This window comes from Myxine glutinosa, chromosome 5, assembly GCF_964187855.1.
Source record: "Myxine glutinosa chromosome 5, kmMyxGlut1.1, whole genome shotgun sequence".
Taxonomy (NCBI): domain Eukaryota; kingdom Metazoa; phylum Chordata; class Myxini; order Myxiniformes; family Myxinidae; genus Myxine; species Myxine glutinosa.
The window spans coordinates 28,198,772-28,226,653 of NC_136265.1; the positions used below are offsets into that span (position 1 = coordinate 28,198,772).

General features: G+C 45.2%; 1 protein-coding gene across 2 annotated transcripts; it reads left to right on the forward strand.

Annotated features, from left to right (window-relative positions):
* The first annotated feature begins 560 nt into the window (after positions 1–560).
* Positions 561–27,882, forward strand: SBSPON (somatomedin B and thrombospondin type 1 domain containing). Of its 2 annotated transcripts, none has more exons than XM_068117523.2 (5): positions 561–1,202; positions 11,168–11,362; positions 14,633–14,705; positions 14,858–15,052; positions 27,302–27,882. In XM_068117523.2, the coding sequence occupies exons 1-5, from the start codon at positions 956–958 to the stop codon at positions 27,414–27,416; spliced, it is 825 nt and encodes a 274-aa protein (XP_067973624.1). In that variant the 5' UTR covers positions 561–955; the 3' UTR covers positions 27,417–27,882. The 2 variants fall into 2 exon arrangements, with proteins under 2 accessions (XP_067973624.1, XP_067973623.1); XM_068117522.2 differs by having other exon boundaries at positions 823–1,202; positions 14,858–15,027; positions 27,302–27,738.

The following is a 27,882-nucleotide window of genomic DNA, read 5'->3' on the forward strand; positions in this document are numbered from 1 at the left end:
AGAAGCAGGTTTTGGATGATGTGTCCATTTTGGTTTTTGTGATGTTACATCAACACCAGCGGTGACTTCCAATCATGGTTGGGAGCGGGATGGGATATAACATTTTGGATTGGAATATCTGCTTCCCTCCACCTGGCCTCGATCATGGGCTCCATATTTAAAACGTTCATTTCAAAGGAGTCATTTTTTTTTATTTTTTGGAAAATGGTCCCTTCGACCTTTTCCTCGCTCTTCTTTCCATTTTCTTTTCCCCCTTCCCTCCCCCTCTCACTCCTCCTCATTTCAAAGTCACCCTTGTGCTCTCGCTCTTCTTTTTTTGCCAAAGCATCAAACAACAGTGGAAGACACAAAGACATCTCTGTGTGAATCTGGCTGCCTAATGTGCATCAACATTTAACAATACAGTATATCTATTCACAGATCTGTCTGTCTCTTGCATTTTTATTATATATTTAATTTTATTTTGTCTGTCAATCGCCCAATTGGGTGGCAGTATACGCTCCTCTAAGCTGTCTGTCCTGGGTTTGAATCCCGACCCAGCTAAAAAATGCCATCTTGGTGATTCGTCAGTGTGTCATCCCTCGGATGGACATTAAACTGGGAATCCCATCTACCAGTATTAGTTGATGGGCGTTGAAGATCTTACGGTGTCCATCAGAGTAGGAGAGCTATCCTGCCAATGATGCTACCCTGCAGACTAAATGAAGACTCATCATGCCATCATAATCCTGCCCTCTCCGTCGATCTCAGTTCTTCCATTCTGAACTGATCCATCTCCCCCCTACCCCCCAACCTTCCTATTTTCTCCTCCCTTGTGTGCGCTTTCCCAAGAGGCACAACTTCCAAGACTGCCATGCGCCTTTCCACAACACAAGCCTTCATTCCCCTGGTACCAAGGGAAACCTCAGTGGTGATTTGAACCCAAACGCCAAACCCGACCACAGACGTGACCTTCATGTCCGCCTCGATATGTTTGGCCGTCGTCCTCGTGTTCCTCTGGGCGCTTCCTGCCGGCACCCAACGTGCTCACCCGGAGCGGAGCGCACGTGGTTGCTCGGATGCGGGGCTGTGTTGCCCGAGGCGCGACATGCGCTGTGCCTCCCAAGGACGGAGGACCGATGGATCCCTCGGCCCGTGCTTCTGTGACGCAGCGTGCTCCCGTGTTGGGGACTGCTGTGCGGACTATGACGACACGTGTCCCGGTGAGGGTGTTTATTCGGTCGGACATCTCTGATTGTCGTCTGCTTGCTTTGGTGGATCGCTGCAGACCGATTCGCACCTCCGCCAGACTGTACGGTTCACGTTTTGTAGCCACTGATAGGTCGGATCTGGATTCAAACGAAATCGAATCGGCTTGTCCTCATCACCGAACCAACTCATTCCACCAAGTTTTGTCATAATCCGTCCACAACCTTTTGAAATATCATACAATGTTTTTTGCTATTCCTCAATGGTGAAGCATCACTTTTAAAAAAATCTCATATCTGGATTCGGATCTTCACCAAAATCGAATCGATTCGTCCTCGTCACACACCCAACCGTTCCACCAAGTTTGGTCCAAATCCGTCCACAACTTTTTGAGATATCCTGCTATGTATAGTTTTTGGCCCAATCTCTCAATGGTGAAGAATCACTTTAAAAAATTAAATAATTCTCATATCCGAATCCATATTCAGATCTTCACCAAAATCTAATCGAATCGTCCTTGTCAGACACCGAACCGGTCCACCAAGTTTCGTCCAAATCCGTCCACCACTTTTTGAGATATCCTGCTATATCTCATTTTTGGCCCTATTTCCCAATGTTGAAGCATCACTTAAAAATAAATAAAAATCTCATATCTGGATTCGGATTTTCACCAAAATCGAATCGATTCGTCCTCGTCACACACCCAACCTCTCCACCAAGTTTCATGAGAATGCATTCACAACTTTTTGTGATATCGTGCTATATATATATATATTTTTAGCCCTGTCTCTCAATGGTAAAGAATCACTTTAAAAAATTCATATCCATATCTTGTTCTTCACCATCACCTAATGATCACGTCCTTGTCACATACCCAACCTGCCCACCAAATTTCAGCCGAATCTGTCCACAGCTTTTTTAGATATCCATCTCTTATCTTCCCCATCCAAAACCTGATCTTTTCTACCCCCATTAATTCACCCCAGATCCCTTTTTTTTGAACTACCGACTTCTTTCTTTCCTGGAAGTTCTTAGCAGTGTCCATGTGTTTTATACCTCTCCAACCCTCTCTCCCCCCCAACCCCCCCCCCGATCTTCCATGCCTCCTCCCCCAAGCCTCTCCCTCCACAGATCTCCCGACATCCTTTTCTCTGCTGTTGTACTTGTGTGCTTCCCCTCTCCCCCCATCTTGTCTCCCGCTCCCTTAGTTGTATGTTTTGTGTGTCCATTTTTTTTTTGGTCATTGATGTGCGCACACGAGCCTCGATCTTGTATTTAAAAAAAGAAGCTCGGTTCAATCAGATTAAAATTGATGATATTAGAAGTTTGACCTTGAGACCAAAATAGTTTGTTTCCCAATTTAGTGACTCGATATGCAAATGCTGTTCAATTTTCAAGTGATTCAGATGAAAAATGCCAATTTATAAATTCTACCTCAAGATGACCTTTGACCTCAAAATCAATAGGCTTCTTCCTTTATGACCACTCTACGATCTGGTGAAGTTTGGTGAAGATCGGTTTAAAATTGTGACTTGTCGGTGATTGAAATACAAACAGACAGAATAACGCACAAGACCAACCAATGTACTTGAAAAATCTTCGATTTTCGCAAATAACAAACAGACAGAAAGGGGTGAAAACATAACCTCCATCCACCTTCGGTGGTGGAGAAAATAAGGGCTATTTATAGTTACTATGACTTTGCCCTTTCACATTTTGACAACATTTTAAATATTTTCTCCATGTTGTCATAATAAAGGTTAATTCAAAATTTGATAACAAAAGCTCAAATGGTTAAAAAAAATTATGGCCTGACCAGACGAATGAACGACACACACACATTGCAATGCAATTGTTGCATTTATTGCATACTAGCAGAAGTACCCGGCATTGCCGGGCGGGGGGAGGGGAGGGGAACGGTGGGGGAGAGGGGAGGGGAACGGTGAGGCGGGGGGAGGGGAGGGGAACGGGGGGGAGGGAAGGGGCGAGGAGAGGGGGGAGGGTGGAGGCGAGGGAGGGAAGGGAAGGGGGAGGGGGAAAGGGAGGGGGGAGTGGGAAGGAAGGGGGAGGGGGGAAAGGAGGGGGGAAAGGGGGGAGGGTGGAAAGGGGGGAGGGGGAAAGGGAGGGGGTAGGGGGGAAAGGGGGGAGGGGAGGGGGGAAAGGGGGAGGGGAGGGGGGAAAGGGAGGGATAGGGGGGAGGAGGGAAGGGTGAGGGGAACGGGGGGGGAGGGAGAAGAGGGGGGAGGGGAAAGGAAGGGGTAGGGGGAAAGGGAGGGGGAGGGGGGAAAGGGAGGGGAGGGGGGAGGGGGAGGAGGGAAGGGAGAGGGAGGGGAGGGGAACGGGGGGAGGGGGAAGGGGTAGGGGGGAAAGGGAGGGGTAGGAGGGAGGGGTAGGGGGGAAAGGGAGGGGTAGGAGGGAGGGGTAGGGGGGAGGGTGGAGGAGGGAAGGGGAGGGTAGGGATATAGATGGTTACTGGCAATTGATCACATCCACAAATGATGTAATCCACACAATTTATGTACTTTACATAACGTTAATAGGAATACATGGCCGTGTAGATGGGAAATACAGTTTGTTTGAAATACAGTTTGTCTCATCTTCTGTCTCTCGCTGTCTGGCCCTCGCCAGACGTTGTTGATTGGCGTTTAGACGTGCCGTTCTCTCATCTTCTGTCTCTTGCTGTCTGAATCTAGAGACACGTTCTTGATTGGCTTGTCGATGGTGAAAAGTATCTTCATCGGTTTCATGGAGTCTCCGATCAGCGATTTTCCTTGCTCGGGAGGTTGAACGCGACAAATTTCTTTTCTTCGGTGCCATTGCCTTTATCACAGTCAGTCTTCGTCAAGATTGCAACTCTGCGTCGTGTCGTGGGCGTGGCCAACGTGGCCTCATGCTCCCAGGTGATTGGCTAACTCGAGCTCGAGAGAGCCATAATGCGCGACGTTATGGCAAAAAATATGGATCTAAAGATGAAAGAAAAAAAACCTATGTGGTGTGAATGGCAATGTTCCTCGCTGAAATGTGAAAAAACGCAATCGCTTTTCGCTCTGAATTACGTGCGAAGGCGTAACTGTGAGATTATGGCGGCAAGGTTGGAACATCACGTGATCGCTCTGAGCGAATCGGCGCGCTGCTCTGCCACCGGCTCAGATTCTGTGTATAATATTCTTCGCTGAAATGCGCTGAGGTAAAAATATGGTAAAAAAATATTACTAGTACCTGACTGCAAAGCCGCAATGAGCCAGCGAAGCCAGCGAAGCCAAAGCCTCTTGCCACTATTTTACCCATCACCATGGCAACAGTAGGTTCGGTAGTTGGTCGTAGGTAGGTGTAGTAGGTACCGTACCGAGTTCAAAATGACACCATTTGCATTCTGGATGAGATTAAAATTGATAAAATTTACCTCTTGATTAATTCGGTGAATTCCGTCTCAACTTCGGATATTTCCGGCCGTGAAAAACTATCCCCTTCGGCCGCGAGATTTCTAAAAAATAATTCTTCGTCAATTTTTTTTTTTTTTTTTTTTTTTTTGTATACAAGATCGAGGCTCGTGAAAGAGCGAACATTAATCACACAGAAAGACAAACAGACACACAAAACAAATAACATCGGGAGCGGTAGACAAGATGGGGAGAGAGGGGGAAGGACACAAACACAACATTTGAGAGCAGGGACCGAGAGACATGGAGACATCGAGAGAACTGTGGGAGGGAGAGGGCTTTGGGGGGAAGGCATGGGAAGGGGGGGGGGGGGTGGGAGAGGTATAAAACGTATGGACACTGCCAAGACTTCCAGGAAAGAAGTTGGAATTTCAAACAAGGTGGATCTGGGGTGAATTAGTGGGGGTAGAAAAGATCAAGGTTTTGGATGGGGGAAGATAAGAGATGGTGGTGAACAGCTGTTTTGAAGACCTGGAGGGAGGAGTGTGATTGAAGTGAGTATGGGAGTTTGTTCCAGAGGCGGGAGAAAAGAGGAATGAAAGAGTGAAGGTGAGCAGAGAGCCGAGATTTCGGCAGTTTAACCATCAGAGGGTGGCTGGCAGATCTTGTGCGACCTGTAGGAATATTTGGGGGACAGAGCACAGAGAGAGCTGGGGGAGCAAGGCCGGAGAGGAGTCGGTAGAAGACAGAAAGACCACCTACCTGCCTGCGGTGAGTGAGTGAAAGGCCCTCAGAGATAGCTTCATCGCGGGAGATTCCAATGATTCTGAAAGCTTTGGATTCAACAGCGTGAAGCCGAGCCAGGTGTGAGGCAGGAGCACCAGCCCATAGGGGAGAACAGTATTCCATTGAGCTGCGGATGAAAGCCTTGTATGTGGTGAGGAGCTCAGGTGTGCCTAGGAAGGACTTCGCACGATGGAGGATGCCCAGTCGGCGACTGGCTTTGGAGGCCAGCTTGGAAATGTGGTTTTCCCAAGAAAGATCATGGCAGATGGTGAGACCCAAAAGCTTGAGCGACAGAACTTCTTGGAGAGGATTGTTGAGAAAGTAGGTGGGAGGGTTGTCCAGTCGATCTTTTCGGAGAGACATAGTAAGAGTGTGAGATTTGTCAGGATTGAAAGACATGTTCCACATGTTTGACCAGTCTGTGATTTTGTCCAGGTCTTCAGAGAGTGAGGAGGCTGCAGACTGCCGATCTGAGGGAAGAGGTATGGAGCGGCAGAGAGTGGAGTCATCAGCAAAGAGATACAGAGGATTTTCCAGAGAGTCGGAGAGATCATTGATAAAGACCAGAAAAAGCACAGGGCCCAGCACACTGCCTTGGGGAACTCCAGCCTGAACGGGAAGGGGAGATGAGAGAAATCCATTCAGGGCCACACGTTGACTACGACCAGAGAGGAAGTCCGCAAGCCATGCATGGAGATTTCCATGGATACCATAGGAGGAGAGTTTGGTGAGCAGAGCTGGGTGCCAGACCGTATCGAAGGCACGTGATATGTCAAGGGAGACAGCTCTGATTTCCTGTTTGGCATTGAGGACCTCCATCCATTGTTGAGACAGCAGAAGCAGCATGTCCAGAGTAGAGTGACCTGGTCTGAAACCAAATTGATGATCAGAGATCAAGCCATTGGAGAAGAGGAAAGATTTCATATCCGAAACAATGATGGATTCCATGACTTTGCTGATAATTGGGAGCAGGCTGATTGGTCTGTAGTTGCAAGGATCTGTTTTTGCACCTTTTTTGTGTAAAGCGGTAATGTTTGCTGATTTCCAGGATGCTGGCAGATGACCTTGAGCAAAAGATAGGGTGAAAAGAACAGAGAGAGGGTGAGATAGAGCGGCAGAGCAGGATTTTAGGACCCATGGGCTGATGCCATCTGGTCCAGTTGCAGAATCAGAGTCGAGGTTTGACAAAAACTCCTCCACCTTGTCAGGAGAGAAGGTCACAGAATATTTGACTATTTGACAGAATTTTTTAGAATATTTGACGCCGTTTTCACCCTCCGCAACGCGTAATAAGCTTTTTTGAAATAATTTTCAAATGCTCGAATCTCATTGGTTCCGGTGTTTGATGACGATTTTCGTTGAAGATAACGAGGTTGGTCTTAACGTATTTTAATTACAAATTAGAGGTGCATTAGATTGTGAATCAAACAAAGACGGGTGAAACAAACTCCTATTGAACTTTTTCGCAATTGTTTTATGCAGACTTCTGCATCCGGTCGATGGCGGCCTCCATTGAGTGATTTGGTTTTAGAAATATTTTTTCAAATGCTCGAATCTCATTGGTTCCGGTGTTTGGTGACGCTTTTCGTTGAAGATAACCAGGCCCGTGTGGGCCGAGGTTGGTCTTAAAGTATTTTAATTATCAATTAGAGGTGCATAAGATTGTGAATCAAATAAAGACGGGTGAAAGAAACTCCTATTGAACGTTTTTCAATTTGTTATGCATACTTCCGCATCCGCAAGATGGCGGCCTCCATTGCGCTTCGGAATTTTCAAGCCAAGGGATACAGCATGATCTGTTTTTCGACATAATACGTACGCGTTTATTGACAACACCGGCTTCGCCGGCTATGAAATAATTTTTTTTAGGTCGGCCATGTTCTTCCCAGGCTCAATGGCCATGTCTATGCCAAATATCAAGCACGTGAGCCTCTCCGTTTAGGAGTCTATCGGTAACATTATACACACACACACACACACACACACACACACACACACACACACACACACACAAACTGTGTTTTATATATATAGATTAAAACTAGAACAATGTGACTGTGTCACCAATATGCCTCCGCATTGTCCCACAACGGGTAGATGCCATCACTGCATATGTATGGGTCATGGATCACATTTGTAAAGTTTCGTGTATATCGGATAAGGTTCGTTTTTCTATCCAAGATGGCTGCCAAACCACGTGACCTATGACATCATTTTCAAACTATATGCAACAGTGCTGTTCGATGATATTTGTAAAATTTTGCATCGATAGGGTGAGCGGTTTCAGAGACAATTATTTAATATTTTCTTTCAATCCAATATGGCTGCCAAACCATGTGACCTATGATGTCATAAATTTAATATTTCAACACAAATGGTTCATATATCATGTGCATGCAATTTCAGATTTTTAGGATAAGGAATTTGATTAAAACAATTTTGGCTGGTATACCACTTCACCTCTGATGTCATCATTATCATGCTTTGTTCCCCATTGGGAGTACTTGATAATGTGCCAAGTTTCAAATTTTTCCATTCAGCGGTTTCAGATAAATAATTTTTTAATTATTTGCTTTTAATCCAAGATGGCTGCCATACCACTTGACCTATGACGTCACAATTATCATAAAAATATTCTGCGTGGGTGTCACTCCTACCCTGAAAGTTTCGTCTCAATCGGACATATGGTTGCTGAGAAAAACGAGGTTTAGCCCGGACGGACGGATGGATGGACGGACGGACAACCCGAAAACATAATGCCTCCGGCGGCTTTGTCGGCGGAGGCATAAAAAATCTAGCCCCCCATTTTAATCCAGTAAAGTTGCAACGCAATTAAAAGTTTACAACGATCGATCATGTACAAAAGGAAAAGGGCTTGTATTGGGATTAAAAAAAAAAAGTTTCTTTCATGTCCTTGAAATACTCGATTTTTAATTTTCTTTTGGAAACCAACAGCTTCTCATTTAATCTTGAGTTTTATTGAATTTTTTTTTTTTAACTCACCGACTCATTATTGAAAAGGGTAATTTTCCATATTTCATGGTTTTCACCAAAATTCATATCTGAAGTTTTTGCTGAGCACCCTCTACCTCCAACAACGAGGTCGGCCACCACCAGTTTGAAGACAGATCGTAGAATGACTAACGAGTGAAGACTCATGTCGATCTGCGTCGGCAGACAGCCCGAACAATGGATGGAATCAAGAAAACCTTGAAGGAGGAATGCCAACTGTCAGGAGAGGCAAGAAGCTGATGTTTCAGGCATTAACCTCCTTTTGCGTTATCTTAACTCCAATTCGATATCTGGTTTCATTTTTCACACTTGTCAAGATGGTGTAAGACTCGGTTGCAGAAAAATGGGGGGAAAAATCGGTCGAATCTCGATGTCTTAAAATGCATTTTAACAGCTGGTTCGGGTCGGGATTCAAACTCGGAATGGGATTGGGAATGCAACAGTCTCCGCATGCGAATGCAACGGCTATTGCCAAACAAGTTCGGTTTCTTTGAAAAACAAAAACAACAAGCGTTACGCCTCGGTCCCCCGTCGGGGAAGTGATGTGAGTTGACAAAGTGGAAGACGCAGAAAACATGCTATGATATGATATTTCGCTCTCAAGGTTCAGACATACATGGAGGCGGCCATCTTGGATTTTGACGTGGCGACCCAATTTTCAATAGCGTTCTTCCTTATGCCTAGATACACCCACACACCAGATTAGAAGTTGGTACTTCGCTTATTTTTCAAGATATTCCGCTCACAAGGTTCAGACATACATGGCGGCGGCCATCTTGGATTTTGACATGGGTTGCACCCACATACCAAATTCGAATGCGGTCCTTCGCTTACGCACGCACGGCCGCACGCACACACACGCACGGACGGACGGACACACGGACGGAGGGGAAAACCATAGTCCCCCTTTCGCTCCGCGGTGCGACCGGGGACAACAAGCGTTACGCCTTGGTCGCCCGTCAGTGAAGTGATGCGAGTTGACAAAGTGGAAGACGCAAGGCGGCCATCTTGGATTTTGACGTGGTGACCCAATTTTCAATAGCGTTCTTCCTTATGCCGACATGCACCCACACATCAAATTAGAAGTTGGTACTTCGCTTATTTTTCAAGATATTTCGCTCACAAGGTTCAGACATATATATGGTGGGGGCCATCTTGGATTTTGACGTGGCGACCCAATTTTCAATACCGTTCTTCCTTATGCCGAGATACACCAACACACCAAATTAGAAGTTGGTACTTCGCTTATTTTTCAAGATATTCATCTCACAAGGTTCAGACATACATGGCGGCGGCCATCTTGGATTTTGACGTGGCGACCCAATTTTCAATAGCGTTCTTCCTTATGCCGAGATACACCCACACACCAGATTAGAAGTTGGTACTTCGCTTATTTTTCAAGATATTCAGCTCACAAGGTTCAGACATACATGGCATCAGACATACATGGTGGCGGCCATCTTGGATTTTGACGTGGGTTGCACCCACACACCAAATTCGAATGTGGTCCTTCGCTTACGCACGCACGCCCGCACGCACACACACGCACGGACGGAAGGACGGACAGACACACGGACGGAGGGGAAAACTATAGTCCCCCTTTCGCTCCGCGGTGCGACGGGGGACAACAAGCGTTACGCCTCGGCCTCCCGTCGGTGAAGTGATGCGAGTTGACAAAGTGGAAGACGCAAGGCGGCCATCTTGGATTTTGACGTGGCGACCCAATTTTCAATAACGTTCTTCCTTATGCCGACATACACCCACACACCAAATTAGAAGTTGGTACTTCGCTTATTTTTCAGGATATTCATCTCACAAGGTTCAGACATATATATGGTGGCGGCCATCTTGGATTTTGACGTGGCGACCCAATTTTCAATAGCGTTCTTCCTTTTGCCAAGATACACCCACACACCAAATTAGAAGTTGGTACTTCGCTTATTTTTCAAGATACTTCGCTCACAAGGTTCAGACACATATATGGTGGCGGCCATCTTGGATTTTGACGTGGCGACCCAATTTTCAATAGCGTTCTTCCTTTTGCCAAGATACACCCACACACCAAATTAGAAGTTGGTACTTCGCTTATTTTTCAAGATATTCAGCTCACAAGGTTCAGACATACATGGCATCAGACATACATGGCGGCGGCCATCTTGGATTTTGACCGGGGTTGCACCCACACACCAAATTCGAATGCGGTCCTTCGCTTACACATGCACGCCCACATGCACGCCCGCACAGACGGACGGACACAAGGACGGAGGGGAAAGCCTTGTCCCCCTTTCGCTCCGCGGTGCGACGGGGGACAAAAAAAACAACTGGTACGAGTGCAATTCCCCAGACACCATGTCGCTTCCTCACGTTGGAATCGCTGTAATCGCTCCAGCCATTATTGTGCTAGCCTGGCTGAAGAAAGAAGAAGAAGAAGAAGAAGTACAATTTAAAGATCTCCCGATTTGTTACTTTAGTTGTATTCTGGTGACTTTATCAGTCTTGGTATTTATGAAAACGCTCGAGAATAAACGGTATTGTTTTTAAAGGCTTGCGGCTTTACTCCAATGCACACTTTTCAGAGTATGGTTTTGTTCCCATTTGATGTGGGCGCTATTTTTTTCCCCCATGCCACCCCTCCATGATGGAGTACTGTACCTCCACACGTGATGGCGAAAATTATATCGCCAATACTTTCCTGCAATTTACCAATTTCTATACATTCTTTGGTGCATTTTTGTGTGGAGGGCATCTTATTTTTTGTTCTTTACTCCCCATTGCTGTCATTTTTTCTTCCCTTCCTGCAGCTTCTTTGTGCAAAGTCTCACAGTGGAGCCATTGGAGTGGTTGCGCATTGCCATGCAGTCCGAGCTACCGCGAACGAGTTCGCTCGGTGCTCCAACACCCTCGTGGCTCCGCTCCTGAGTGCCCGGCTCTCCGTCAACGAGCTGTCTGCATGACAGATCACTCTCTCAGTGGACTTCCCTGTTCCTTCTCGCTTCGTAATTATGAATCCCAATATTCGTGGCTCCAATAACGAAGTGTTTTTCAATTTTCCTAAAATAAAATAAAATTTCAGCATGAATTCTTAATTGTTTAAAAGTTTTCTAAAGCCACCATTTGTGTGTAGAGCAACTTTCGCATCATCGTGTGGACAGATTGCAAGTTGTGCATATTGCTTACCGAATATATATGAAGATTATAAACAAAACAAATCAGACTCGAACGGCACTCTGTAGAGCGCATACCTCCACCAGGCTCAACAGTTTGTGTTTTGTATCCCACTGATACGTCAGATCTGGATTCGGACCTGAACCAAAATCTAATCGGCTTGTTCTTGTCACTTAACCAACTCGTCCACCAAGTTTAGTCATAACTCATCCATACCTTTTTAAAATATCATGTCACATATCGCTTTTTGCCCTAACTCTCAATGGTGAAGAATCACTTGATAATTAAATAATTATCGTATCCGAATCTATATTCAGATATTCACCAAAATCGAATCAATTATTGTTACACACCCAACCTCTCCCCCAAGTTTCTTCCGAATCCATCCACAACTTTTTGAGATATCCTGCTATATATCGTTTTTGGCCCTATCTCCCAATGGTGAAGAATCACTTTAAAATTCTAGTAGCCGGATCCAAATCCGGATCTTCACCAAAATCTAATCATTTCGTCCTTGTCACATACACTACATCTCTGCCAGATTTCGACCGAATCCATCCACAACTTTTTGAGATATCTTGTTCACAAACAGGCAGACAGACAAACAGGGGTGAAAACATAACCTCCATACACCTGGAGGTAAACATTTTTATTTTCAATCTGAATTATTAAGCCACCACCTAGAGGATAGGGGAAGGGGGGGGGGGGGGGCACTAATTATAGAAACAAGCCCTACAAAACGTAGGTGGACATCATCTAGCCCATTAGCCTGGTGTTGGCTTAACGGGTAAGGTGCCTTGCTTGAGATCTCAGGGTCTTGAGTTTGAGTCCCTATCATGCCGTTGAAATAGCACCAGGTGGATTGACTCAGCCTATCATCCTTCCCAAAATGAGTACCAGCTTCCTGGTAACAGGGGGCATTGAATCAGCAGCACAGCCGCACTTCCAGAATATTGTCGTGTGACTACCCTTGGTGAACACCTCAGGGTAACACGGAAGGCCAAATGAGCTTTAACTCCGAAGCGTTCAGTCCAATGGCGGAGTTACTACATGTGGGGGGAGAAACTGAAGCTTACCTTTTCGGATCTGACTGGCAGTCCTCTAACATGTAATAAATAAACTCACACAAAACGGAATGTAAATGTACAAAAATAAACAGGTTTATTTAATAAAATGCCGGTACAAAGAAAATGTGTGATAAAACTAAATTCCAAAATGGGACGTCCCCACAAACAGACCCAAAGACAGACGAAAGGGAAAAATAACTGAAATTAAACATGTGTCTGTGTGTACTTAACTCAACTTGGCAAGTGGGGTCTTGTCAGTCCGCGAACGGGTCCCGGAGGTCAGTGCACAGGAACACATGCCTTGGCGCCAAGTCCGTGCATGGAACCAGGCCTCAAGGCACACTCGTTCACTCGACTCGCGTCCCCAGCTGCGCCTGTCCTCACTATCTCTGCACGGAAACCACAGCTCCCCGTTCGCAGCTCTTCCGCCGCACAAGCACCACAAGGTCTCGGAACACTGCCATTCGTAACGAGGTCCAGAGCGGGAAGAAAGGAGAGAAGCGTCGGCGCACAACCGTTGGCGCCACCATTCTGAATATGGCATTCAGAATGAGCTGGCACAAGAGAGAATCATGACCATTCACGATGGTCTCCAGCATGAGAAAAGAAGCAAGAGAGAGAAATGTCAGTCAGAGTGTTCTGAACTCCCCACGCGTAAGAGGACCAAATGTCGGGAACACAGTCTTTTGTTCCTCAGGCTCTGACATCATCTCAACACGTCTCCGTCCCTACCCTATTGGCGAGTTCCATCTTACCAGTCCTCTGTCAATCAAACCCCGCCCAATCACGGCTCCTTGGGGCGTGGCCTCACGGATCTTTCGTCCTGTTCAATTCACCACGTCGGGATCATCAGCATGAGTGCTTCATGCATGGTTTCCGGTGGTTTTATTAATTAGGGGTGTTCAATGGGCGATTTGGGCTAGTGTGTCTGGTGTGGTACCAAAAGGGACATAGGAATAAAGTACAGAGGTAACAAAATACAGGGGATAAATTACCCATAATACCTAAACTAATTAACACTTACCCCACCCCTTGTGATGGGAACGAAGATACACCTTACACGACAGTCCGATCTAATACAAAGACCTTACTTATTACATGGGGTGGTTCTTCTTCTTCACGACATTCAGAGCACACTAATCTATACATTCTACCTGGTTCTCAGGTATCCATACCCCCACAAACATAACAATATGGTGAACCAGCATCCACAAGCTGCATACAAAACCACCACCATCTAGCCCATGTTCCAAGCTTGCTCCTCATCTCTGTGTTTCAGTGTTATTAGGATTACTTTTTCCAAACTCTTTGGATGTATTCCTCTCTAAATGTGAGCTTAGATAATACCAGGCTTGCAAGATGGTCTGTAGGAACTCACACTTCCCTCTAGTCTGGGTTTGGCTCTCACTGCAGCTATAAACTGTCATCCTGGTGTTTCGCAGGAAGGGTGATTCAGCCATGTGTGTGCCATCCCTTTGGAAGAACATCAAACTCGAGTCCCATCCGCTAGTATTAGTTGGTGGATGTTAACGTTTCTACGGTGTCCTTCAGGAAGAGTAGGCGAGATAGCACTGTCGCAATGTACAACTACGTTGGATGGCGACCGATCCAAGATTGCAACCCCGAACAAAGAAACTGCTTTGGCACAGACACACTTGGGTAATGACTCATGAATGAATGAGGATTATCCTTGAAGGAGCGTTTGCTGCAAAACTACATCTTGAAGCTCTCTCGGGACATTCTTTCAATAGAAGAGGTACAAACGCCATATGAACTCTCTTCCACCTGAGCCTAGATATTGTCCTTAAAAACAAAGTTTTGAAAAAGAATTCACACTGCCTCTACTTCCTGAAGCTGTTTCACAAGAAACAAGTCCAGGAGAAAGGAAGTCCAGGAGCTGTTACTGTTTTGTGCTCGTGTTGTTGTTTCTTCTCGGTTAGGAAGTCCAGGCTGTTGATTTCACAAGGGCTCGGGCACTAAGATGACAAAATAAATCCATTCCATACCCCTAACATCATACATTTCATTTCCCAGTTCCTGCTGCAGTGACATCGGCTGAATTTACGAGAGAGGACATTTCAAAGCCGTATGAACTTCGTCCTCAATGGTTTGTGCATGCCTTATTGTATAGATATCGAGACTATCATCGTGAACATAGAGATGGAAGTTCGGAAAATGATATTGTGCAGATTTCTTTCGCTTTTTGCATCTCCCTTCACATCCCTTTACCTGACTCTACCCATGTCTACCCTTCTGCAGGCAGGAGTACTGTGTGGAGTTCGAGGTGCTCTCCATGTCGCCTGTTTGTGGCTGGGCAATTGCGGCAAGGCAGCATACACGCTGGATACTCTACCTGCGTCCAGGTGTCAATGTGTGTGTGCACTGCGAGCCGCAGGCAAGGCGTGGGCAAGGCGGAGGCCAATGCCATGGTGACGGACATGCAGCACCTAGCCAGTAGGCCTTAACTTGAATCTTCTCAATTCATATTGTCTCCACTCCATCCTTGTCATGTTAAATTGACTTTCCGAGGCATTTATATTGTTGGGGATATGGGAATTGTGTGGGTAATCTGATGTAAATTTTCCCCTTTTTTGTATGCTGTAAATCTTGTAAATATCACCCTCCAATAGTATAAAGATCAAAAGTCGCCCGTAGTTAATCCATCGCATACACGTAGCCAATCTTAAATTCCCCTCGTAGTTATGTCCTTAATACATGTTAGTATAAGGCTCTGTGGCCCACTAGTTCATTACGTTGCATCAATTAAATAAGACAGGTCCCTCCGACGCCTCATGGCATCTTGCAAGTGCCAGGTTTAGCCATTTTGCTGCATTTCATCTCCCGTCCACTTTGCTGCATTTTGACTCCTTTAGCCACTTTGCTGCATTTCATCTGCCATCCACTTTGCTGCATTTGACTCCATTATGCACGAGGTAACCTCGGAGAAGAAAGGCATGTCCCCACCTCGTCATAGAGGGGAGGAGTGAGTCAGCCCCACTCAACCAACCAAGAACAAGGGGTTGGACTTGGAGAGGGTGTGGAGAGAAACATCGAGTAGGTTCGCGAAGGTTCAAGGGCGTGGCATATATAACCCGCACGACGACGCCCCAAGGAGAGACGCGCAAGGAGAGAGAAATACGTGCGACGATCGCGCAGGCAGGAGATCGGAGAGAAAGACGCGTCAGACGATTTGGAAAGAAGGGGAGGACCAAAAGAGCCAGAGGCGTGCAACGAGATACGTGTGCCGACGTCGCCCTGCTCGCTCCCAGCCTGACAAGGACCGGCTTGCTGTGCGCCCTGCCAAGCCTTCCAGCTTGTGGTTCGACCTTCTCCCTCCAGCAAAAAAACCAACCTGCAATTTCCCCATTCGTATACGTGAGTTTGTTCTGTGTGTCTTGTCCCTGGGTTAATTAAGACTGTTAATAGGTAAGCTAACGATTTCACTGTGTCACCTGCTTTTTCCATTTCCCTGTATATAACCTTGACTGCTCCTTTTGCTTTAGTGTGTGTAAATAATAAATCCTGTTATTCCTCTGTACGTCTTCTTCTTCCTCTTCACATTCGGTCGCTTTAGAGGTTTCCATATTGAATATCTGTGGCGCGATTTTGGCCAACGTTCAGGAATCGGGTTAGTCGGGGTAACTGTTCGGGTGCGGCGGCCATCCGCTCGGCCAATTAACATCCTAGCAGCGTCCGTAACAACATGTTTATTTTCTATTTCTGGCACAGCAAAGGATCTATATGTTGTGACGAGGTTTATGGTGGCCTTCAGGAGGTTTCCCTCCATGCTGCCTGAAAAATCACTTCCCTGACCCTCCGCCGCTTGGTCGCTTCACTCCATGTCACCAAGCTAGGATCCTTCCAATCCCACCACTTTTTCTTCTCTCAATGCTGGCAACTTTGTAGAGCTATTCGCGGAATCCGCATATTCGCGGTTGATAAAATGCGACCTGTTTCTCTTTTCGCGGAAAAGTGTCCCGTGAATTTGCCAGGTTTTTTTCTATTCGCGGCCGTGTTCCGTGAAATCGCTGTTTTTCAGGGGTGCAAAAAAAATTCACGAGCCGCGAGCATGACACATTTATAAAACCCATCTTTCACCAGCCATGCATAAGGCAGCTGGACGTACATACGCAAAAAAAGCATCCTGTACAAGTCGCGAGCATGATCTGCTTAAACAGTATACAGTGCAGTACCGTACATTCACTGCTGTGTTATTTGCGTTTTCATGGCTTTCGTGGCCGCGAATTTTAGCCGCACTATAAGCAAGCTTCGCGGGATATCCTATCAGACGTGTAAACAAGTCAACTCCGCGAATTATAGAATGAAACTGCTTCATTAAATCTATTATTGAAATTAGCAGATAGGCTCAATATGGCATCGTCCAATACGTTTGTCGATTCTCCTCGGGCAATGATGGCATTGCCTTTCTATGGCTGGTACACACGGGTAAGTGTATGGTATAGACGGTGGGTCGCCACTTCTCTCCGTCTCTCTGCTGGCCGTTGGGGAATTCACCCTCTTCCGCCCGTGCTGTTGGAGTCAGCTGAACTCTCATCCACCAGATGTGCAGAGCCATCTGCCATTGAAACTGCATGGCTGCAGACCGTTACCCTGGTAATGGGGCTGACAGGTACTACACCTTGCCCACAGGGGATATGGGTTATGCAAGGCAGGGGCATCCACCTACCTGCGGTATCAGAAGACACCCGTATACCCATATCCAATTATCATCAAATAACATCCCCCACAAACCTGGTGTTGTCGTTTTTTTTTGAAATTTGTAAGCATTTTTAATGAAACTGTAATCGTGTGCATTTGCGGTAGAAAACATTTTAAACTTTAAAAAAATTTCCTCTGAATCAGGAACCGCCGGGAACCTATAACGTATCCCCGTTTCTCCATTGAAACAATGCCGTGGCATACATTCACGGTGTTTTCTTCGACTTTTGCGGATTTTCGACATTCGCGGGTTTTGTCTCGGCATTTCCGGGACTTTCATCAAACTTCGCGGATTATAGTCCACATTCTCGGGATTTGCGTCACCATTCGTGTATTTTGCCTTGCCATTCGCGATTTGTTCCACTCTATTCGTGGATTTTCACGACTGGAACCTATTCCCCTTTTTTCCATTGAAACAATGCCCCACTATTCGTGGGTTTCGCTTTTCGCAGATTTTGCAGGAACGTATCCCCCGCGAATAACGGAGTCCGACAATATTTATATTGCGTATGCAGAATGGAAATTATTATGCAAAGGGTCCACAGTTGCTATGGGTCTCCGCCGAGTGCAAGTTGGTGCCGCACGATCCTGTACAACCTGAAACTAGGAAATGAGGCCATTTGTCACAGCATTGTCGTGGCGCACTCCCGAAATTATGCAGGAGTAGCGAGCTGTTCAACACCATTGATGATGTTATCCTTACGTTATCCTGCAGTCATGGCCAAAAATATTGGCACCTTTGCACTTTTTCAAATAACTCACAATTTTCTCTAAAAATAAGTTTAAATTGACAAAGGTATTTGGTCTCCACAATTCTTTATTTTACTGTTAATATTGTTACGGACCGCGGATAAGATGTTGATGTGCCGAGCGGATGGCCATTTGCGGATGGCCACTAGGAAACTAGGAAATGAGGCCATTTGTCACAGCATTGTCGTGGCGCACTCCCGAAATTATGCAGGAGTAGCGAGCTGTTCAACACCATTGATGATGTTATCCTTACGTTATCCTGCAGTCATGGCCAAAAATATTGGCACCTTTGCACTTTTTCAAATAACTCACAATTTTCTCTAAAAATAAGTTTAAATTGACAAAGGTATTTGGTCTCCACAATTCTTTATTTTACTGTTAATATTGTTACGGACCGCGGATAAGATGTTGATTTGCCGAGCGGATGGCGCCTAACAGTTACCTAACAGTTACCCCGACAGTTACCCTAACAGAGCAGCCCTAACAGTTACCCCGACTAGCCCGATTCCTGAACGTTGGCCGAATCGCGCCACAGATATTCAATGGGGAAAAGACTAAAGCGAAGGATGTGAAGAAGAAGAAAGACAAAGGGTATGGAATACAAATATAATTTATTTACTATTTACAAGACCAAAAAAACCAAGGAGAAGGAAAGATAATAAAATAATATACAGAAGAACTCAGAGACACAGTGCAATGCTAGCTTACCTACAGTCTTAATTAATACCCTGGGACAGAACAAACAAAAGACAGACTCACGTGGGGAATGATGACAGGAATGGCAGGAGGTGGATGGCTGGAGGGGGAGGAAGGTCCAGCTGGAACCGCTGCACGGTCGGGTCGGGGATGAGCAGCCGCCGCCCTCTCTCGATCGGCGCGTTTAGCAGCCGCCGTTCCTCTTTCGATCGGCGCGTTTAGCAGCCGCCGTTCCTCTCTCGATCGGCACGTTTAGCAGCCACCGTTCCTTCGCGGCCCTGCTCAAAAACTGCCATCAAGGCCCCGAAGCTGCTGGGGCTGAAGCTGCTGTGGCTGTAGCTGCGGTGGCTGAAACTGCTGTGGCTGAAGCTGCGGTGGCTGAAGCTGCTCTTTCAGGGATCCCTTACTCAACTCTCCTCTCAACTCAACTCTTTTCAACTCAACTCTTCTCTCGTGGGGGCGTCGGGGCCGCGGGTTATATAGGCCACACCCTCGAACCTTCGCGAACCTCCCCGAGCGTTCTCTCTCCGCCCTCTCAAGCCAAACCCCCTTGTACTTGGTTGGTTGTTCGGGGCTGGCTCACTCCTCCCCTCTATGACGAGGTGGAGACACGCCTTTCTTCTCCGAGATTACCTCGGGTGATGGCGGCAATTGTAGTTGGCAATGCGAATGGCAATGACGCAGTTGGAAATGGAGGTTTTGGGAATGGGAATGAAAGGGAATCTATCTTATTTCACTTGGTGCAATGGAGTATTTCAATTAATGGAAGACACAGCCTTACACTAATACACATAATAAGGATATAACTGTCAAAAAAGATATATCGTGTCCTGCATGTATGTTTTATGGACTAACTACGGGAACGCCCTTTGACCTTTATACAACCACAAACGGAGGGAGGAGGGGTTATATTTTACAACAACATTTTACCACAACAATAAAAAAAAAAACATTCTCATATCCACAACAATATTAAAGAACCTTTGTTTTTGATTCAGAACTTAATATATCCTTTTAAATCAGAAAAATAAAAATTAATGGCATTGACAAAATTATTGACACCCAAGACTTAATATTTGGTAGCACAGACTTGGGACAAAATAACTGCAATCAAGCGCTTCCTCTAGCCATGAATGAGCTTCCTACACCTCTCTACTGGCAGTTTGTCCCACTCTTCTTGTGCAAACTGCTCCAGTTCTCCCAGATTTGAAGGGTGCCTTCTCCCAACTGCTGTTTTCAGATCTCCCCACAGGTGTTAAATGCGATTTATATCTGGACTCATTGCTGGCCACTTCAGAACAGTCCAGCGTTTTGTCTTGAACCATTCCTGGGTGCTTTTTGATGTGTGTTTGGGGTCATTGTCCTGCTGCAAGACCCATGACCTTCAATGGAGACCCAACTTTCTGCCACTGGGTTGAACACTGCGCTCCAAAATGCCTTGGTAAACTCCTGATTTAATGATGCAATGCACACATTCAAGGCACCCAGTGTCAGAGGCAGCACAGCAACCCCAAAACATCATTGAACCTCCTCTATGTTTGACTGTAGGAAAGGTGTTCTTTTCTTTGAAGGCTTCATTTTGTTTTCTGTAAACAGAGATGATGTGCTTTACCAAAAAGCTCTAATTTGGTCTCATCTGTCCACAGGACATTCTCCCAGAAGGATTTTGGATTGTTCAGGTGTGTTTTGGCAAACTCCAGTTGGGCTGTCTTTTGTCTCTCTCTCAGCAGTGGGGTCCTCCTCGAGCTGCTACCATAGAGCCCCCGTTCATTAAGTTGGCAACGGATGGTGCGAGTTGAAACTGTCATACCTTGTGTCTGAAGGTCAGCTTGAATCTGTTTGGCAGTTGATCGAGGTGCTTTACCCACCATTCGAACAATCCTTTGCTGCAATCTTCAATCGAGTCTTCTCTTGCAGCCACGTCCAGGGAAGTTGGCTACAGTGCATTGGACCTTAAACTTCCTGAAAACGTTGCATACGGTGGATACAGGAACATCAAGGTCTCTGGAGATGGACTTGTAGCCTTGAGATTGTCCATGCTTGGCTACAATTTTGTGTCTGACCTCTTCAGACAATTCTCTGGTTTTCATTCTTTTCTCCATGCTCATTGTGGAACACACAATGACACAAAACAGCAGAATGACTCCTTTTCTCGATTCAAACTGGTTGAATGAGTGATTTTTTATATTGCAGACACCTGCAATTCACCATAGGTGAGTTCAATTCCAAAGTAAAGGATAATCACCTGCTTGAAATCTAATTACTCCGAACAACTTCTAAAAGGTGCTAATAATATTGTCCGGGCCATTTTAGGATTTCTGTGTGGAATAAGCTAAGATTTGGTAGTTTTTTCAGCTTTTTTTGTTTTGTTCCACTGCAAACCAAAGAAATACAAATGTAGATACCAAAGATTTTTTAATTTCATACATTTTCTGGAAGAAATGGTGCATTATTTGAAAATGTGCAAGAGTGCCAATATTTTTAGCCACGACTGTAAATACTTGACTGGGCACTCATTTGTTAACCGAGCATTCTAGATCAGGGGTTCTTAACCTTTCTAGTGTCGCCCTTTAGCAATTGTTGCTCGTCTCCACGCCCCCCTCCACCTACATCTGATGAAGCCGCTCGTTGGGGAGAGCGCGAGAGGGGTTACCCCTCTCGTCTGGGGGGTATCCCCCAGGAAATTTTTGAATTCTAGGTGCTCTGTGGTGCATTCTGAGGGGTTTGTTCGTTGATATTGAAGCCAGCCAGGGCTGGGCCCTGGGCCCTGGCTATTGACGTAGATTCTGTTAACAGCCAGGGCCCTAAGCATGGCAGCCAGGGCCGGGCCCTGGCGGGCCCTGGCTTATTTCAAACACTGGATCTGGTACCCCTGAACAGATAATGTTCTTTCAAAATAACAAAGGAGAGATTACAAACCTCGTTTTATTGCATCAAAACGCAAACAAGCTCAAGGCACGGATCGATGAAAGGAAAGGGTAACTACACAAAACACGTTTGTTGAAATGTCACGTCAAATGACGCAAAATCAATGAAACAACAATTTAGTCACTAAAGAAGCAATGCCAAAAATCTCACTAAATTTTAGTGAGATAGTTGGCACTGCTTCTTAGCTATCAGATCCGGAATTCGTGGTCGCGTGCCAGAGAGAGCACAGCGCAGATCTCCTTCAACGTTCAGCTTGCTTCTGTATTTGGTCTTGACAGCGACCAGCGTGGAGAATGCAGCCTCGCAGAGATACGTGGATCCGAACATCGTCAGAATCCGAACAGCTTGAAGCGAGATCAGACGATAAACAGGAAGATACTTGACCCAGAATGTCTCCAGGTCCAGAATTTCAAAGTCATCCTCAGCCGAGGAGTTGAACTTCAGCTCCAGAAACTCCTCCTGGACCTCGTCTGAAACATCAGCTACGTCGCATTGGAATGGGTTTCTGATGAATTTCCAGGTCTTTCGCTTTTCGTCCAAGTCAGGAAAGTAGCGGATGAATTCCGCTTTGAGTTCAGTCAGATGATCGATGATTTGGTTCTTTAACTTTGAATCGAGAAGGCCGTCCGGAACGGCAGAGTCCAAGTTTGGGAAACAAGCTATGTTTCCGGCCTCCATTCGGCATTTCCAGAGGTCGAGTTTAGCCATGAAGGCTCGAATGGCGTCGTATTGCGTGATAATGTTTATGTGCTTCCCTTGCAGTTTTTGGTTGATACCGTTGAGTGCTTCGAAGATGTCTACGAGGTAAGCTAGAGACAGTTGACATTCTCGGGACTGGAACATTTTGTCGAGATCCACCTTCCGCTGCACGTCTAGGAATGTTGCGACTTCTTCCCTCAGCTCATAGACTCGCCCCAACATGTTTCCCTTCGAAAGCCAACGCACGTTTGTGTGGAAAAGCAAGGCTTGATGATCGCAGTCCAAGTCCTTGCACAGCTGTTTGAACAGGCGACTGTTTAAGGCTCCACCTTTGATAAAGTTGACTACCTTGATAGCCAGGTTCAGGAAATCCCTCATTTCAGCGGGCAGGGTCTTAGATGCTAAGGACTCACGATGGATAACGCAGTGTGTACCAATAGCAGAGGGACTCTTTTGTTTCACCTTCGTAACGAAACCCGAACATGAGACAAGCATGGCCGGAGCTCCGTCTGTGCAAACACCTACCAACGCGTCCCATGAAAGTCGATTTTCATCGAAGAACTTCGATACCACTTCAAAGACATCCGCTGCTGTCGTGTAAGTTTCCAGGGGATGACAAAATAGCATTTCCTCCTTCACGCTGTCGCCTAATATGAAACGAGCATACATGAGCAGCTGAGAACACTGAGCCACGTCTGTCGTTTCGTCGCATTGGATGGCAAAGACAGGCGAGGCCCTTATCTGGTCAGTCACTTGTTCTTTGATGTCCTGAGACATTTCATCGATCCGTCCCTTGATGGTATCGTTCGACAGGGAGATAGCCGAGAGTTTGTTCGCACTATCCTTCCCCAGGATGAGCTCTGCCGCTCACAGTAGACTCGGTTTAATGAGAGTCTCTCCGATTGTATGGCTCTTCTTGTTCTTTGCTACTAGCAGGGCAATCTCGTAGGACGCCTCAACGATCTTTGACGTCTGTTGCCGAAATGTCCCACTGCTGTCCAACTTAGCTCGCTTCAAGGCTTCCCTTTTCGCCACAAAGAATGCCTGTGATTTGTCTGCTAGTTCAGGATGGGTTGTCCTCAAGTGGCGTTCCAAACGTGTTGGCCGCATGGCATCATTGCTCAGAGTCTTGTAACATATAACGCACTGAGGAACCTCTGCGTCACCCTTTTGAAGTGCCACAAATCCGAACTTGATGTACTCGTCTTGGTATTTCCTCTTTTTCGCACTCATTGCCATTGACTTCGATTCCAGTTAATAATCTGTCGGAAGAAAAAAAGAAGTGTTAGTTGAGACTGAAACAAACTAGGAATTATATAAGGCGCTATCTTTTCGGTTAATTAATTTTTTTCAGTAGGGGGATTATAATTTCCGTTTGGGGTTATTATCTTGCCAAAACGAAGTTTTTGCAAGATGTATTAGTCAGCTTGTATGTTTGTTTGTTTTTATCTTGCCAAAACGAAGTTTTTGCAAGATGTATCAGTCAGCTTGTATGTTTGTTTGTTTGTTTTTTTGTTTTTTTGTTTGTGGTTAATCATTTTTTTTTCACGTTTAGATCACTCTGTAGACCACAGTTATTATTGGAAACTCCTGTAACTTCGCATATCAGAGTCCTATAGAGATACCCTTCAGCACACAAAATTTTGAAGGTCAAGGTCAAAGGTCAAGGTCACTTTGCGGTCAATCATGGAGGTCAACGAAACCCTTATTTTTTGAGTAACTTTGATCGGATCGTCTCCAAACTTCATGGGAATCTAGTATATGGTCCGGCGCTCAGCTGATTAGTTTTTGGTGGCGATCGGCCTTGACCTTCATGGTTAGCTCTGGAGGTCGAAAATTATTGACCCCAAGGTCAAATTACGAAACCCTTATTTTTTGAGTAACTTTGATCTTATGATCTCCAAACTTGGTGGGTATATAGGGTGTGGTATGGCGCTCAGTTGATTAGTTTTTGGTGTCGATCGGCCTTGACCTTCAAGGTCATTTTGAAGGTCATTCAATTTTGACCAAAAGGTAAAATTTTCAAGTTTCAGTTACCATATCGAGTAGTACCTCAAATTGAAGCCCTTGTTGAGTGCTTTCCAAACATATAACTAGTTTGACAATGTGACGTCATTTGACGGCGTTATGACGAAAAAACTGCACTTTTCATGTATATTGTATTGCTTTAGTTCGCATTGTTTAGGTCACTCTGTAGAGCACAGTTCCCTTTGGAAACTCTTGTAAGTTCGCATATCAGAGTCTTTTAGAGATACCCTTTAGCACACAAAATTATGAAGGTCAAGGTCAAAGGTCAAGGTCACTTTGCGGCCAATCATGGAGGTCGACGAAACACTAATTTTTTGAGTAACTTTGATCGGATCGTCTCCAAACTTCATGGGAATCTAGTATATGGTCCGGCGCTCAGCTGATTAGTTTTTGGTGGCGATCGGCCTTGACCTTCATGGTTAGCGCTGGAGGTCGAAAATTATTGACCCCAAGGTCAAATTTTGAAATCGTAGGTACCATATCGAGTAATACCTCATATGAATGCCCTTGATGAGTGCTTCCCAGATCTGTAAACAGTTTGACGCTATGACGTCATTTGATGACGTCATGACGAAAAAACGGAATTTTCATGAAAAAATTATTTCCTCAGTTCTCATCAAAATCTTTCAATATTTCATGTGCGTTGGTCATGAAGACATACTATTCACCATACGAAATTATTAAGGTCAAGGTCAAAGGTCAAGGTCACTTTGCGGTCAATCATGGAGGTCAACGAAACCCTTATTTTTTGAGTAACTTTGATCTTATGATCTCCAAACTTGGTGGGTATATAGGGTGTGGTATGGCGCTCAGCTGATTAGTTTTTGGTGTCGATCGGCCTTGACCTTCAAGGTCATTTTGAAGGTCATTCAATTTTGACCAAAAGGTAAAATAGACAGATGCAGGGGCAAGATACGGTTCACCCTGTGGGTGACATATGTTTATATGTTTTATTTTGTTTTTTTGTTTGTGGTTAATCATTTTTTTTCACGTTTAGATCACTCTGTAGACCACAGTTATTATTGGAAACTCCTGTAACTTCGCATATCAGAGTCCTATAGAGATACCCTTCAGCACACAAAATTTTGAAGGTCAAGGTCAAAGGTCAAGGTCACTTTGTGGTCAATCATGGAGGTCGACGAAACACTAATTTTTTGAGTAACTTTGATCGGATCGTCTCCAAACTTCATGGGAATCTAGTATATGGTCCGGCGCTCAGCTGATTAGTTTTTGGTGGCGATCGGCCTTGACCTTCATGGTTAGCGCTGGAGGTCGAAAATTATTGACCCCAAGGTCAAATTTTGAAATCGTAGGTACCATATCGAGTAATACCTCATATGAATGCCCTTGATGAGTGCTTCCCAGATCTGTAAACAGTTTGACGCTATGACGTCATTTGATGACGTCATGACGAAAAAACGGAATTTTCACATTTTGGCAAGATACGGTTCACCCTGTGGGTGACATAATTTATTATCTTGCCAAAACGAAGTTTTTGCAAGATGTATCAGTCAGCTTGTATGTTTGTTTGTTTGTTTTTTTGTTTGTTTTTTTTTTGTTTGTGGTTAATCATTTTTTTTTCACGTTTAGATCACTCTGTAGACCACAGTTATTATTGGAAACTCCTGTAACTTCGCATATCAGAGTCCTATAGAGATACCCTTCAGCACACAAAATTTTGAAGGTCAAGGTCAAAGGTCAAGGTCACTTTGCGGTCAATCATGGAGGTCAACGAAACCCTTATTTTTTGAGTAACTTTGATCGGATCGTCTCCAAACTTCATGGGAATCTAGTATATGGTCCGGCGCTCAGCTGATTAGTTTTTGGTGGCGATCGGCCTTGACCTTCATGGTTAGCGCTGGAGGTCGAAAATTATTGACCCCAAGGTCAAATTACGAAACCCTTATTTTTTGAGTAACTTTGATCTTATGATCTCCAAACTTGGTGGGTATATAGGGTGTGGTATGGCGCTCAGTTGATTAGTTTTTGGTGTCGATCGGCCTTGACCTTCAAGGTCATTTTGAAGGTCATTCAATTTTGACCAAAAGGTAAAATTTTCAAGTTTCAGTTACCATATCGAGTAGTACCTCAAATTGAAGCCCTTGTTGAGTGCTTTCCAAACATATAACTAGTTTGACAATGTGACGTCATTTGACGGCGTTATGACGAAAAAACTGCACTTTTCATGTATATTGTATTGCTTTAGTTCGCATTGTTTAGGTCACTCTGTAGAGCACAGTTCCCTTTGGAAACTCTTGTAAGTTCGCATATCAGAGTCTTTTAGAGATACCCTTTAGCACACAAAATTATGAAGGTCAAGGTCAAAGGTCAAGGTCACTTTGCGGCCAATCATGGAGGTCGACGAAACACTAATTTTTTGAGTAACTTTGATCAGATCGTCTCCAAACTTCATGGGAATCTAGTATATGGTCCGGCGCTCAGCTGATTAGTTTTTGGTGGCGATCGGCCTTGACCTTCATGGTTAGCACTGGAGGTCGAAAATTATTGACCCCAAGGTCAAATTTTGAAATCGTAGGTACCATATCGAGTAATACCTCATATGAATGCCCTTGATGAGTGCTTCCCAGATCTGTAAACAGTTTGACGCTATGACGTCATTTGATGACGTCATGACGAAAAAACGGAATTTTCACATTTTGGCAAGATACGGTTCACCCTGTGGGTGACATATGTTTATTTATTTAGACGTTTATACTGCCGTCCCGCGCCCCCTCTGAAAATTGCTCACGCCCCCCTTGGGGGGCGCGCCCCACAGGTTAAGAACCGCTGTTCTAGATTCTCCATTGAAGAGCAGAAGTCATTGCCTATGATTATGATATTGCTTGCCTGTGCTGACCCTTTATTTTCTTTTCTTTTCTCAAGGATGCCGCTGTGGTGGCATACACCTGGTACAGCAGGTTGCCAAGGACTATGGAGACGACCTCATGACTCCAACGGATGCAACTGTCCCCCACAACATACACTGCTCTTTGTATGAGTTAGTAACATTGAAGCCTTTTCCAAAAGGACAACTTTGTGATCTTATTCAGAGGGTTTCTGCCCAAACAAATAAAGTGGAACTTAATATTGCCCACGGCCTGGGAGAAATAGAGCAATCATTCTATAAAGAAATATTTGTCTTTTTTATAGCGCAGCTCGTGCCCAGGTGACAAGCAAGTCTGGTGTTTGATTTCCAAATGTATGGCTGATATAGAAGGCCGATGGCTCAACACCCTGAGGCCAGTGTTGCAATAAAAATTACAGTTGAGGCTCAAGTAAAATCTGCTGACCATTTAAAGGAAGTTACGCTATTTGAAACTGACCGTTTGAGCACACAAAATGAGGTCCTCTTCTGTCCTTCCGGAGCTTTCCATATTGCTGGTAAGTAAACCTCGCTGTTTTGCTTTTGTGATTCAAGAAATCGCTATTTTGTGATGTAATCCAATTAAAAGTTTAATACTGGA